The sequence below is a fragment of the Stegodyphus dumicola genome, chromosome 6, assembly GCF_044657685.1.
Source record: "Stegodyphus dumicola isolate Sdum_Otavi_A_Nest chromosome 6, ASM4465768v1".
Classification (NCBI taxonomy): Eukaryota; Metazoa; Arthropoda; class Arachnida; order Araneae; family Eresidae; genus Stegodyphus; species Stegodyphus dumicola.
In genome coordinates, this window is record NC_140773.1 from 200,215,927 (window position 1) to 200,229,111 (window position 13,185).

At 33.9% G+C, this 13,185-nt stretch overlaps 1 protein-coding gene across 1 annotated transcript in view; it reads left to right on the forward strand.

Annotated features, from left to right (window-relative positions):
- Positions 1-13,185, forward strand: part of LOC118188244 (alpha-catulin-like) — a 723,160-nt gene that overhangs the window by 629,879 nt on the left and 80,096 nt on the right. Inside the window, exons 8-9 of the mRNA XM_085819331.1 lie at positions 1,534-1,737; positions 5,603-5,689. Of these exons, the coding sequence (XP_085675457.1) occupies positions 1,534-1,737; positions 5,603-5,689 (291 nt within the window). The remainder of the gene's footprint in view (positions 1-1,533; positions 1,738-5,602; positions 5,690-13,185) is intronic.

Here is a 13,185-nt window from a genome sequence, read left to right on the forward strand (position 1 = left end):
ACGTGTATATTTCATATTCACATATCTTAATCATAAAATTGGCAACATATAATTTAAACCCTTCCATAATTATTATTCTATTAATTACTAGTACCTTTTGTTCATAAAATATGGAAGCCCGGGATATGTAATTTTATTCTTTAACAGAAAAATATGTTTTATACGTATAATTTAAATATGCTGCTAAAGGTATCTATCTAAAGGAGCTTAATTCAGGAATTCAGACCCCTATTTGAAATTATTTCAGCAGCTTACACGAATGAGCTGCTATGCTATAGCAGCTGAATGCCTGTATACAAAGAACTACCCGTGTAAAAATTAAGAAGATATTTATTAGTCCATATGTTATATGTTGTAAATAAAATAGTAATATAAATTAAACGGATGGCTTACCTCTACACAAAATTACAAGATTTGACGACTTGATAGTTAACCACTTTCAACTAGGTTTCATAATAAGATCTTATATTCCAAACTAAACCTGGATCGAATCTGCTGTTTCTGACTTCTTAAAGTAGTTTACTAAGCACAATAACTAACTGTATACAATTACTACAGGAAAGGTTACTTAGTCAACTCTTGCATCAAGCTCAGTCTTCTGCTTACCTTTAATTTTGAATATGTGTTCTGGTCTGAGCGAACATATTGGCAACACCCAAGAAGAATATAATAGAGTTTAACTCAGATCTAACTGTTAGCAAAACTAAGTAATGATATTCATAGTTAATGTAATATCTTGTTTATTCCTTGCCATGCGTTCCCCTATCTCTATTTACTATGTATTAAAATTATCGCTTTTAATGTTGTCTTATCGCTTTGTTTTCTAATAGGAAGGCATCCTGCACGTTAAATGGAATTTGATTATTGGTCTTTAAATGATAAGTGCTTGTTAATATCTGGAAATCTCAATATAAAATCTTGGCTCTGTTGAAGTTAAATGTCCTTTAGACCTCTGGTTCCTAGCGGGTTTTGTATTGGTCCCCTAAGTGTTAATGAAATTTTAAAAGGGGATCAGTGGTTATAAAAGATTCGACAGCTGAATATCCACGGGCAGTCAGTTGATTGGAATAGTAAAATGCCATTGATTAAAGATAAATGTTTAAAAAATAAATTAAGCGATTTTATGACAAATAGATATTGAAACAATTGCATTCAAGCGTAGCCATTATATCAATTAAAATCGAATTTCTATGCAATTGAAATCTGTGATTTTGTTTCTGAAAATTTGTTTATGTTTGTAAATTTTTTTAAATAATAATATAATAATACAAATAATAATTAAACATAAATCTACTAAACCATTTTTTCGAAACTTTTGTTCATACTCTTAATAATCTTTTCTTTAAGTTATTTATGTGCATGTTTTTGTATTATGATTTTGATGTATATTGTACCTTATACTGAAAAGAATAAGGTGGGGGGGGGAGTCGACGAAGAAAATCCTTCCTTAAAGAGGTGATGCAAAAAAATGGTTGGAAATTCCTGTTATAGATATATAAATAGCAGCTTGAATATTTCGAAATTTATTTGCAGGACCACGTCGAGATGACTCGCATGACGATGCTGAGCCCCGCCTACAGGGGTTTGTTGACTAGTGCCTTGGAATCAGTGATAGAACGATCGCAGGACTTCACGGACTCCGCTTACACCTCACATGAGCACCGGGAGCGCATCATCTTGCTCTGCGACAGGCTCAAAATGGAGCTGCACCAGCTGCTCCGAGTGGGACTGCAACTCGTAAGTACGACTCCAAACTTGATTATTCTCATCCTTACTGGAATCTGGAATAGACCAAGCAACTGGGAAATGCCACCGGTTATGTTGAAGAAGAGTCATGTGTTTTGCCGAGACGCTGTACGCAGATGTGTCGTTCTGAAAAGTTGGAAACGATTACTGTCTATTCAGTTTTCTATACAGTAGGACACCGCTTTATATGATAGTGATTAATGTTAGTATTCGGATATTATAGCCGAAGTTCTGCCCGTTGGTATACGAAAGTGTGGAAAACACATCGCTTATTGTGATCAACAGTTCGGTTAATATGATCAAAGTGTTGTACAATGAATTTTTCAAACTGAAGTTAAGTCGCCAAATGAGTTAAAATGATTTAAAATGAAATATAGTACCGCAAATAACGATTATGAGAGAATGTTAAGGTATCAGCGGAATTATCGAAATTACCGCTGATTCCTGTTGCCTTAACATTCTCCAATAAATTCAAAATTGATTATAAAATTACGAAATGTCGCCAAATAAAGTATTAAGTCACCAAACAGGTTGGTTTTGAATTTAGTCAACAATTTAAAACCAGCAAAACAAATCTTAGTTTTGAAGTAGATTTTTAATAATTCTAGCGATTTTGAGGGGCCAACCAGCTGCCGAGCAGTAAAATCGCTGAACATTGGTAGTTCGATTTGAGGCTCGAATCCATCGAACGGGGTGGCTGCAAAAGCGTTTTCGTGGTTTTCTCGTGTGTAAGATGTGTACAAGCCAGTTTTCCTTAGAAGGTCCTCCACGAAGGCATTCCTCGCGTTAGGTAGATAGCCCTCTAGTGCTTTGCCATAATCAAATAAACCAAAACCAAACCAAATTTGGGAAAGAAAAAAAAAGGGGGGCACAGACACTAGTCTCTCTTCCTCCGTTCCAAAATCATTTCTACAGAATTTAAAACATCTATACAGAGTCTAAGCTAAAGGTTGATTCTTTTTAGCCTAATTTTAAACTTTACATTGGTAGATTATCCTCCAATGAGGGATGCTCGATGCTTTCTGAGTTTTAAGATTAGGGGTATAGGTACAGCATCGGTTACATAATATCCAGAAACGTTAGGAACAGTTCATAAGTGAGCTCTTCAGGTAAAGACATTATAAAGAGTTCACTTTTGCATTTTCCAAGTTAAAAGTATCTAAAGATGTGAAAGTGCTTATTTATATTTTTTAGTTCATATTTATATAAACTGGTTTAATTCCATTGTTATTTTGTAGGATACTTTTTCTCATAGTTTAGTGTTACCATTCGGTTAATGTTATCAGAACAGCGGTGGAGAAACGTGACCACTTTAATATATCCTGAAAAGAAATTTAGTCTGTGTTTTTATACATATAATTGTCTCTGTAGAAGTATATTAGACAAATCTGGTATTTAGAGAGTAAACGAAATAAAAAATACTCGTGGAGTGTATAATTTAATGATTACGCATTACATTTGTTTCTTAATTATTATAGTTAGCTTTCGTAATGGAATCTGTGTAAGATAATTGTTATGTACGTAAGTTAATAATTGTGTTAACTCTTTTAAAACTGCGATATTTTTATTACTCAATTATTTTTTATTACGGTTTTTGTGTCAAATTATTCTTATTTATACTTTGTAGCAATTAATGATACTGCACACATTCGAATTTCCCTATAACCAATCCGACTTATAACGAAAACACCGGATGTTACGAACGAACCTTTTGTTCTGTCATACGGCCCCCGTTATGCTGCTACAATAAGCTTTTAAAACTATGAAAACCGTATGAAACGACCTGTAAGCATTATCTTCGATTCGGTTTTCTTTTACCTTCACTCTCATTTTTCTTTATGTTCTAAAAAGGTTGTGTAAGACAGGTGTGACACCCAACTCTGGAAGAACGAGGATACAATAAGGATATCTTAGGACACCGTATGGCTAAGCAAAAAATGTAAATATGTTCTCAGATTCCATTAAAATTCTTTGTTTGAGATGCCAAACAAAGCTCTACTCAAGACTGATGTTATGATGGAAATCGTGAAATTTTCGCTATTCAGAGAAAGGGGATTTTACAGCTGAATCCTCTTTTACAGAATAAAGGTTTTTTATTCTTATCGGTGTGTTTTGCCTGAGTATAAATGCTTTCCACGTTCTATCTTTCAATTCGGAATTTTGTGCTGTTTAGGTCTCTTGCAAGACACAGAATTTTTTTAAAGGTTGTTGAATCTTTGCTTTGCAACAATACATATCTTGGGGGCGGAGCAAAATGACTCTGTTCTCTCTGTTCATTGGATAAGATATTGTTACGTTATTTTCTTTCTTGACGTTTATACGTTACGGGTTCGTACGCATTTGGAGTGAATAACGACGACACTTGATGAAGTACCGAAAAACGCTCTATTGGCCAGTATTCTTAGCACAGCTCCAAAATCCCGTTTTACAGTCATCGAAAAACTATTATAAACACGCTGACACAATCAGCGACACAGCCTTTAAACTATCAGGCTATAACAGTCAAGACAACTTCGCTGCAAAGACTCTGCTCAGTCGTTCTCGGAACTCCACGTACTCTCGAGACTCTCCACACTACAACTCGCGATGCACTCGACGACACACAGAGCACAGCTCCCGACTCTTTGGTTCAGTCGTTCCCGGAGCTTAACACACTCTCTCGATGATGCAGTAACCGCGATACACTAAGAGACTCTTTCGATGCACTCAGCTACCCACTCGGCACTCGCTGCCCGGCTGTCAACTCGATCGACTCCGCACGGACTGACTAACTCGAGGCACTATCTCGCACTGACTCTCCGCGTACCAGCAGGGTTTATATAGTTTTTGGCTTGTGTTCGAGAACATTCTGGGCTAAACCGGTGAGAATTCGTTCCAGAAGGTTCTCCATCCGTCCATGGCATATCGCCAATTTTTTCGCCAAAGGTGGCAACCCTGCCTTCCCTTGCCATTTTATGGCAACCCTAAACCTCCTTTGCGAGGAAGCTATCTTACCGCGCCTTGAAATTTCGTAAGAATATGTAGCTGATGAAATTACTATCCGTTTCATCCTTTCCAGAAGAGAAAACATTTATATGTTTTTTTGACCAAACTCTCTCTGCTCTGTTCTATGTCAAAAATTCATTCATGTTACGAGTTGTAAACATAAAGCTTCTGTAGACGTTAAGGTGTACATTAGTAGAATAAAAACAGAATTGGCGTAGTCACATTAGTATGAAGATACAGTTTATTCAAATCTGCAGTTTAGTATCATATGGAAAAATCTAAACTCTGAAATTTCTACTAACGAAAAAATAGGGTACGAGGAAGAAGATCGGGAAAATGGAGCCTTAAGAAGTTCAAGCATTGTTAAAACGGTTCGCCGTTCAATAAGTAATGTAAAGTGCCAAAATTTGGACATATGCCTCAAAGACTAATGACTTTGTCAGACACACTTTGGAGAAACAGGAAAAAAAACGAGGAATAAATTTAATTACAGCGCGAAATAATTATTATAATTAAAGATCAATGAATTTAACTAGATTTTTATTCATTTCTTTTGCTAGATACGACAGTTTTAATCCGTTTTCTGAATTAATTATTAAATTTTTACATGTTTTTGTGAGACATTTCATTTTTTCCCTCCGGAATGGATATAACAAACTAAAGTTTCGATCCCTTAAAGTGCATTCTAGCAAGGTTTAATTGTATATCCAAAATATTAAAGTTAATGTAATTTAAAATGATCACGTTTGAGCCAATATTTATTGAATATTTATAGTAATTCTTAAGACATACGGCTTATCGTTTCTGTAACATCTCAAGTAAATATTGGTTTCATTTTATTTTGGCTAACATACTTTTGTTTGCAATCTAGGAGCAGATAGGTCAAATTTCTCCGAATGAAGAAATGGAATCTGCTATACACGAGACACTCAGAGCTGCCAGAGACTTAAAACTTCAAGTAAGTAAATTTTATCTCATTTCGTGCCATTGCTATTATTTTGAAAATACTTGTAAGTATTAAACTTACATACCGTATAAATTTCTATTTAGGAAAGTGGATATTAAAATGAAAACTGTATACCTGGTCGTTTAGTACTGGTACTGTAACTATGTGAAAACTACACTGTAAAAATGTATGCACTGCCTTAAACAATGCATATAGACAATGCTTATATGCGTATATTTGTCTTGCAATTTACTTCTGGCTAGGATTTACAGGAGATTCGTCTCGTCTAAACTTTCAGCTGACTTAGGAAGTCAAATAGGCGAAAGATAACTTACGAAGTTTATCTCGTTGTTTTTACTTCCTTGTACGAAGTAAAGGAATTATTGTAGTGCGGAAAATTTTCGGGTGTCGTATTTCAGAGAAAATATCCATTTTGGCCGATATCGAATGCAATTTAACGATGTTTTTGCAAGATATCTGTACATAAGAACAGAATAAAAGGCTGTTTCTCCGGAAACGGGTTGCAAAAAAGAATTTTAAATGGATTCAGAAGAGATTTTTTTCGTGAACTCTGTACGTACGTACGTTTCCATGTATGTATGTATCTAGCATAACTCAAAAACGAGTAGCCTTAGACCGTTGACTGCTGTATCATATAGTTGTACTAGATTGCAGTCGGCAGCATCAAAAGTGTATAAATATATATATTTATGTATACCAACTCTGTCACTCGGCTCCGTGAGCTCAGTTTTATATATATATATAATTCTTATATATTGGTAAACTGTGCATTTTTGCTTTAAAAATGATTTAATTAGGTTTTTGCTATCTTTCAGTTAAGGTTTTTATGCCTTTAGTTAATCTGCATGCAGTAGTTGTAGAATTATTAACAATTTAAAATTTGTTTAAATGCGGCTAAGCCTAATGTTTTTACGACAGCAGCCATATTTGTTTACATTTGAAACTTAGTAGAATAGTGAATTAAGTCGGTTTCTGCACCTTCAGTGTCTTTTTGCCAAGTGGGATCAAAAATTCAGTTTTGTGCACCGAAAAATCTGCCTTCTTGCACGCTGGTCGAATTGCTTGTTTTTGTGTAGACACTCTAATCTTAACTGTAATTTTTTTAAAAAATTGTTTTAACTGCATTTGGTGTTTTATATTTTTCTATATTTTTTCAATTTTCAACAATTTTGAGGTTTTATGCATTTTTGCCTTGTCGCGAAGGGATAACTGAATTAATTGAATAAGACATATATCTCTAATGAAATTCGAGGAAATAAATTTAAATGAAATGAAGGAAAAAATGCGTATAATTTAATATTCCATACAAGAGAGTCATGTGGTGTTTATACGCTTGCATGAGATTTTTGTGGTTTATCTAATGCTTAAAATGGTGTCCGCTTAAAAGATAGCAGCAAAATCTTCACGTACGAAACCATTGCAAGGAAAGCAATGCAAGAAGGAAATATCTTCGGACAAAACACAGTTGGGGGGGGGAAGAAATTAGAAAGATATCCCAGTTCTAAAGCATCGTGATACAAAATAAAGAGGGTCAAAAATGGCAGTTTTAAAATACCGTGGTACACTCCGAGGAAAATGGATAGTTTTACATCTTCTGTTGTACTGGGCCGATTGACGAAATTTGTTTGAAATTTAGGTTCAATCCAAACAAAAATTCTCAGATATTTTCTAATTAATTTTTTTAATTTGTATTTTTTATAAAATTTTCGAAAAAGGTTTTGAATCATAACTTATAAAAATTTTACCATCACCTTAAAGAAATGCCTTTCTAGGCATAGAAGCAAAAAATTACAGATTTTTATTCAAAATTTCCAAAGATATGCGCGAGTTTATATATATAGCACGATTTTAAATTTGGCATACTTGTTATAACGGATAATAATGCGAAACGTGGTTTATGCATTTTTTTAAATTATTTGAAAGAATGAGCAAAGCAAATGAACAAAGAGCACCGTTTTTTTTTCGCTCATATGCTATGAAAGGGAAGAAAAAATATGTTATACCAATTGAATAATTCTTGGTGCAAACGGAAAGAAACTGCTACAGGATTAAATTTCTCGGTAAGTTTCTCACCACATTTTACAAAATTTGATATTTAGGCAAAATTTATCCATAATCAGGAAAAAATGTTTTTTGATCAAAATACGAATGTTAGAACAATGTTATATATAAATCTAATATGTATCCAAAGACTCGTTTTCGAGACATGAAAGAAGCAGATAAATTTTTTCAATCGGATAAATATATGTTTTCAGACTGTACGAGGTTACATAATGTTAAAATTGTTTAATTAATTATCAGATTATTTGGAATCTTTTCATCATATGATGATCTGTAGTTCCTTTTTTTACCGCGATAGATGATTACGCGACGATGTTTTAAAACTGCAGAGGTTTTGAGCCGCTTTCTTTACTGCCGTAGTGTTTTAAAGCTGTTATGTTTTCTCCTTTTTTTTCTTACCTCTCGCGATGTTGATGTTTTCCTCTTGCGTTGTTTTCTTCACAATGTTTTCGCCCGCTACTGTAAAATCAATAACATCCAGTTATCTTCATATTTCCATCTAGAAAAATATCCCTCTTTTTTATGATTATTATTTTTTCCGTCTTAGTTATTTAAAGCTTCTTAAATTACCGTTACAATTTGTATTTCCTTGCGTATACTTTTCTCACATTCCTAAAGAAACGGTAGTTCTCAAAGCTGATACAATACATACCACCACGCCAAAATGTATATGTCCTTAAGTTTTCTGAACTTTCAACAAGACTTGTAATATCTCCTACATAAAACAAAACCCATTTGTACGTAAGTGGATGTACTAAGTGTTCCATATTGATTAATTATAAGCAATACTTACAATGTTTCCTGTTTGGGCCATTGAATATCATTACCATACGTAACAAAAATATTTTTATGACTCTCTGTCCTTTTAAAATAAAAGCGAACATTCTTAAATTTTCTTCATCCCAAAAAGCGGTCATGAATAATTCAAGGGTATATTTCTGTTCTGGCATGTTGCGAAATATATACAAAACGATCAAAACTTCTTTTCTGTAAAGTTAATATCATCTGGAATATACCATATCTTGAAACACAATCCCGTTCCATTTTAAAAAGTCAAAATTCTTTCATTGGCTTTCTCAAATGACATCTTTTTCATCCTCCTATCCAAGCTTAAAAAGTTGGGGAATCTCTCCAAGTTTATATAAAAAAAAAATTTAAAACTGTCTGCATATAGTTTTTTGCATGATCCACTGAATAAGCTTTGTGCGTCGAATGACAATTTTGACGAAAGTTCTATGTAAAAGGGAAATTTGAGCCAGTTCCTGTGTTTTCCTTTCCGTAATGTTGTTTGTTTTTCTCGGAAAAATTCTTAGCTTTCACAAAGAAAAAGAAATCTAAATTCTGGAAGGGAATGAACACAAATTGCGTTATATAAGATAAAAGAACAAATTTGACTTTTGCATATGAATAGGCAATGAAGCAAAACACAAAACTGATGGCAGAATTTTGTTTAAGTATTTCTTTTTAATTTGTTTGCCATGATAAAATCATGCGTTTTTATTTCCCTTTTTGATTACCTCCCGCCAACCCATATACGTATGGCTAATCGTAAAGGGAGGTAATGCTTTCACGAAAAACAAGCAAGTTTTCAGTACAATAATAAGTGCGAAATTACTACTTACTTTGTCCTCGTTTTTACTATTTTTACAATGATGTCTTTCTATGTGTCTGTATGCCCACGCGAGGCACGATTATTTCGTCCACGATAACTCTTATATGAAATTTCCAAATTTTTTTTTCCCGTATTTAAACTTTCTGCATTGATATAAAGAGCTTATTAAATTTCGGGTAAAAGTGGGAAATCGGAAGTGTTACTTTACCTGAAGCCCATATAACTGTTAATGAGCAACCGAATGTGGTACTTCGAAAAAAAAATGAGACAGTTCTGTATATCCCGTTCTACTGTGTCGATTGACGAAATTCAACTGGCGTTTTTCATGTCTCGAAAGCGTGACTCAGGATATGTATTAGATTTATATATATCATTGTTCTAATATAGGTATTTTGACACAAAATCGGACCTTTTCTGAAATGACATGTCAATTGTTTTCCATATTTCGATTTTACGACTCAACTGCCAAGTTTTGTAAAAATCGCACGAGTAGTTTTTAAAAAATCAATTCTCAAACTTTTAGCTCCTCAATATTAAATGAATTTGACATCTAATTTATTGATACTTATTTTTTTTATTAAACTGACTTGATTCCTTCTTCCAGAATTCAAAATTTAAGAGTAATCTAAAATAATTCTCAGATTTCTTATGATTTTAGGACTAATTTAAAATAATTCGCAGATTTTTTATGATTTATTTTTTAAATTTGTATTTTTACATAATTTTTTCGAAAACGTTTTTGTATTATAACCTATAAAATTTTTAATATCGACCTAAAGTGGACGTATTTCTAGCCCACGTGCAAAAAATTAGAGATTTTATTCAAAATTTTCTAAATTATACATGAATTTACATATTGGAGAGTTTTGAAATATGGCACATCTGTTATAAGCGATAATAACGCCAAACGTGGTTTACGCACTTTGTTAAAATTATTTGAAAGTATGAACGATGCCTTTTTTACCCGCTCGTGTATAATGAAAAAAAAAAAAAAAAAAAACAATAAGTTGCTATAAATTAAGAAGTTCGCCAAGTAAATTATTCTTGGCGAAAACTGAAAAAACGTTCGACAAGGTAAGTTTATAAATTTCTCAGCGGCCGAGCGGTAAAGACGCTGAACACTGGTAGTTCGGTCCGAGGTTCGAATCCCGCGAACGGGCTGGTTGCAAGGGCGTTTTCGTGGTTTTCCCCGTGTGTAACGTGTATACGAGCCAGTTTCCCTTAGAAAGTCCTCCACGAAGGCATCCCTCCCCTTAGTCAGATAGCCCTCGTGTGCTTTGCCATAATTAAATAATCCAATCCATTCTCACCAAAATTTCGTAGAACTTTTTTTCAATGGCAGATTGTGACAATTACAAAGTAATCCATTCCATTAATATATGCAAGGCCGTATGTGGCCGGTCTCTTTATTATGGAGGCACCTAATAGGTGGGCCACCATCACCTTTCCTATGAAGGGGACGAACAATTACAACCATGCTTTCTCCAGCATTCGAACCCAGGCCCTTCGGTATCGCAGTCAGCTTTCCTGACCGCTATACCGACTGGACGGCAAAATTCGTAGAATCGAAATACGGAAAAAAAAATGGTATCTTATTTCAGAAAAAGTCCGATTTTGTGTCAAAATACCTATGTTAGAATAATGCTATATATAAATCTAATACACATCCTGAGTCGCGCTTTCGAGACATGAAAAAAGCAAGTTGAATTTCGTCAATCGGCCAAGTAGAACGGAAGATATAGAACTGGCCCTTCCCACAGTGTACTTTGCTTGAAGCCCGTAACGGTTTTGCAACAATTAGTATAGCATATATAACATGTATAAACCATATCATATTGTTGTAACTGTATGACCATTGTTTGCTGATACCTAGATATGATGGGGATATACGTGCAGCTCCAAATAAATGAATTTAGATTTGTTGAAACTATAGAAATAACATCGAAAAAAAATTAAATTATGGTATACTTTTCCAAAGTACTTATTTTATATATATTATACTAGAAAGCCCGGCTAAGTATATATTATAAATTATAATTAAAATGATTTGTGCAAAGGTGTCTGCTAATCCAAACTGAATTACCCGGGGCAGGCGGCGAGGACGCCCCTTTGCTTACTGCCCCACGGCGTTTCCCCCTTCTGCTTGCTTAATTGCTTAAAGTAGAGTGTAATGAAGGAAACCACTACCGGTACATTTCTTAAGAGCCACCGCTAGCTCAATAAATAAAGGTGATTTAAATAATAAAATGTTAATTCACATGTCAAAGATCTCTTTGTACACAACATTTCTTGTGTAGAACTTTCCATCATTTTTGAGCTCGCCTTGCAGAGCGCCATCAATTATTTTTAATTTTACGTCCGTTCTTTCACGAACTCTTGAACAGGCAACATAAATGTCCAAATGCAGGCTTAAGTTAAAAAATGCCAGCACGCTTAAGCGTTTGGCTCTGAGACTTATTGATGGCCATAGGAAAGGCAAGTTTTACAGGAAATTGTTTACGTCTCAATTGAAACGACAACCCTGTGCCGTGGCAACTTCACCCCGTTGGTTAGTACAGTTACGCAAGCAACCCATAAGCTATCGGCGACAAACAGACACTTAAGCCGCATATAATAAAGATATTTATTTATTTCATTTTATTTGTTTTTTCGCCGGTTTTTGCCGGTTGCATATTTCCGAACTCAATTATATATAGATGTTAAATTTATTTATTAAATGTTAAATGCACCTGCTCTTGTATTTTTAATTTTTCCGGCTTAGCTTTCTCATAATATTCGTCACGCGCTGCACTACACGGGGAATAAAACAATTTACAGCTACGCAAGCAACCAATAAACTATCGGTGACAAACACTTAAGCAGCATATATAAGAAACACATAATTTCCTTTAAATAAAAACCAATTAAATAATATGCTATTCAACTTCCCAATAAAACTCAATGTTTAATTAAAAAAAATAAAGGGGCGAACATTTGGTTATTTTAGTATAAATTTAGAAACACTAGTTTTTATACACAACCAATCAAATATAATTCAGAATTTCGTATTACAGATCTTTTTCTCTATTGCAACAGTAAACAAGATTTCGATGATAGTTTGTAAAATCTCAATTCTATTTGAAAACATGGAATTCATGGGCACTTAAGTATTAGCGCCTTGATGCAGTTTGGCGATTTTTTACAGAAGATTCAGTGATTCAGTGAATTTCAGATTGCAACTTACGATAGATATGATTACCTAAAGAAATGTAATGCACATGGTTGCTAGAGTTCGACAACTTCTGAAAATTTGCCAACTTCTACTAAGGTGGTTGCGATAGTACATAAGTACGAATTGGTAGGAGGTCATGTGCTGCCCACATCAGACTTTTATTTTATGAAACTGTGTCCATCATAATTGAAACTCATATTTACAATAACCATTTAAACAAAAAGGAACTTATCTATGCTAATGGCATGAATACTAAAATATATTTCCAGCAATTATAAATTCCAAAGAGGATAAAACTGGCTGAAAAATAGAAGAGAAATGAGGTTTTTTTCCTGCAGGATGAGCCAGAATTGATTGCATATTTGAAATAAATGTAATGTGGTACACTTCATTATAAAAGCAAATAGTTAGTGGTTTATGTTAAATGTGAAACTTAATTTTTATTAATTTCAAATGATTTACGTCCTCCAACTTGCGTCAATATCAAGACTAGGTTCAATAAACAGGGTGTCCCGTAAATGTTGCGACAAACTTCTGGGGAAGGTAGGGCGTATCATAAGGATTAAGAATTCCATAGGAACCCATGCCCGGAAATTTCATGTG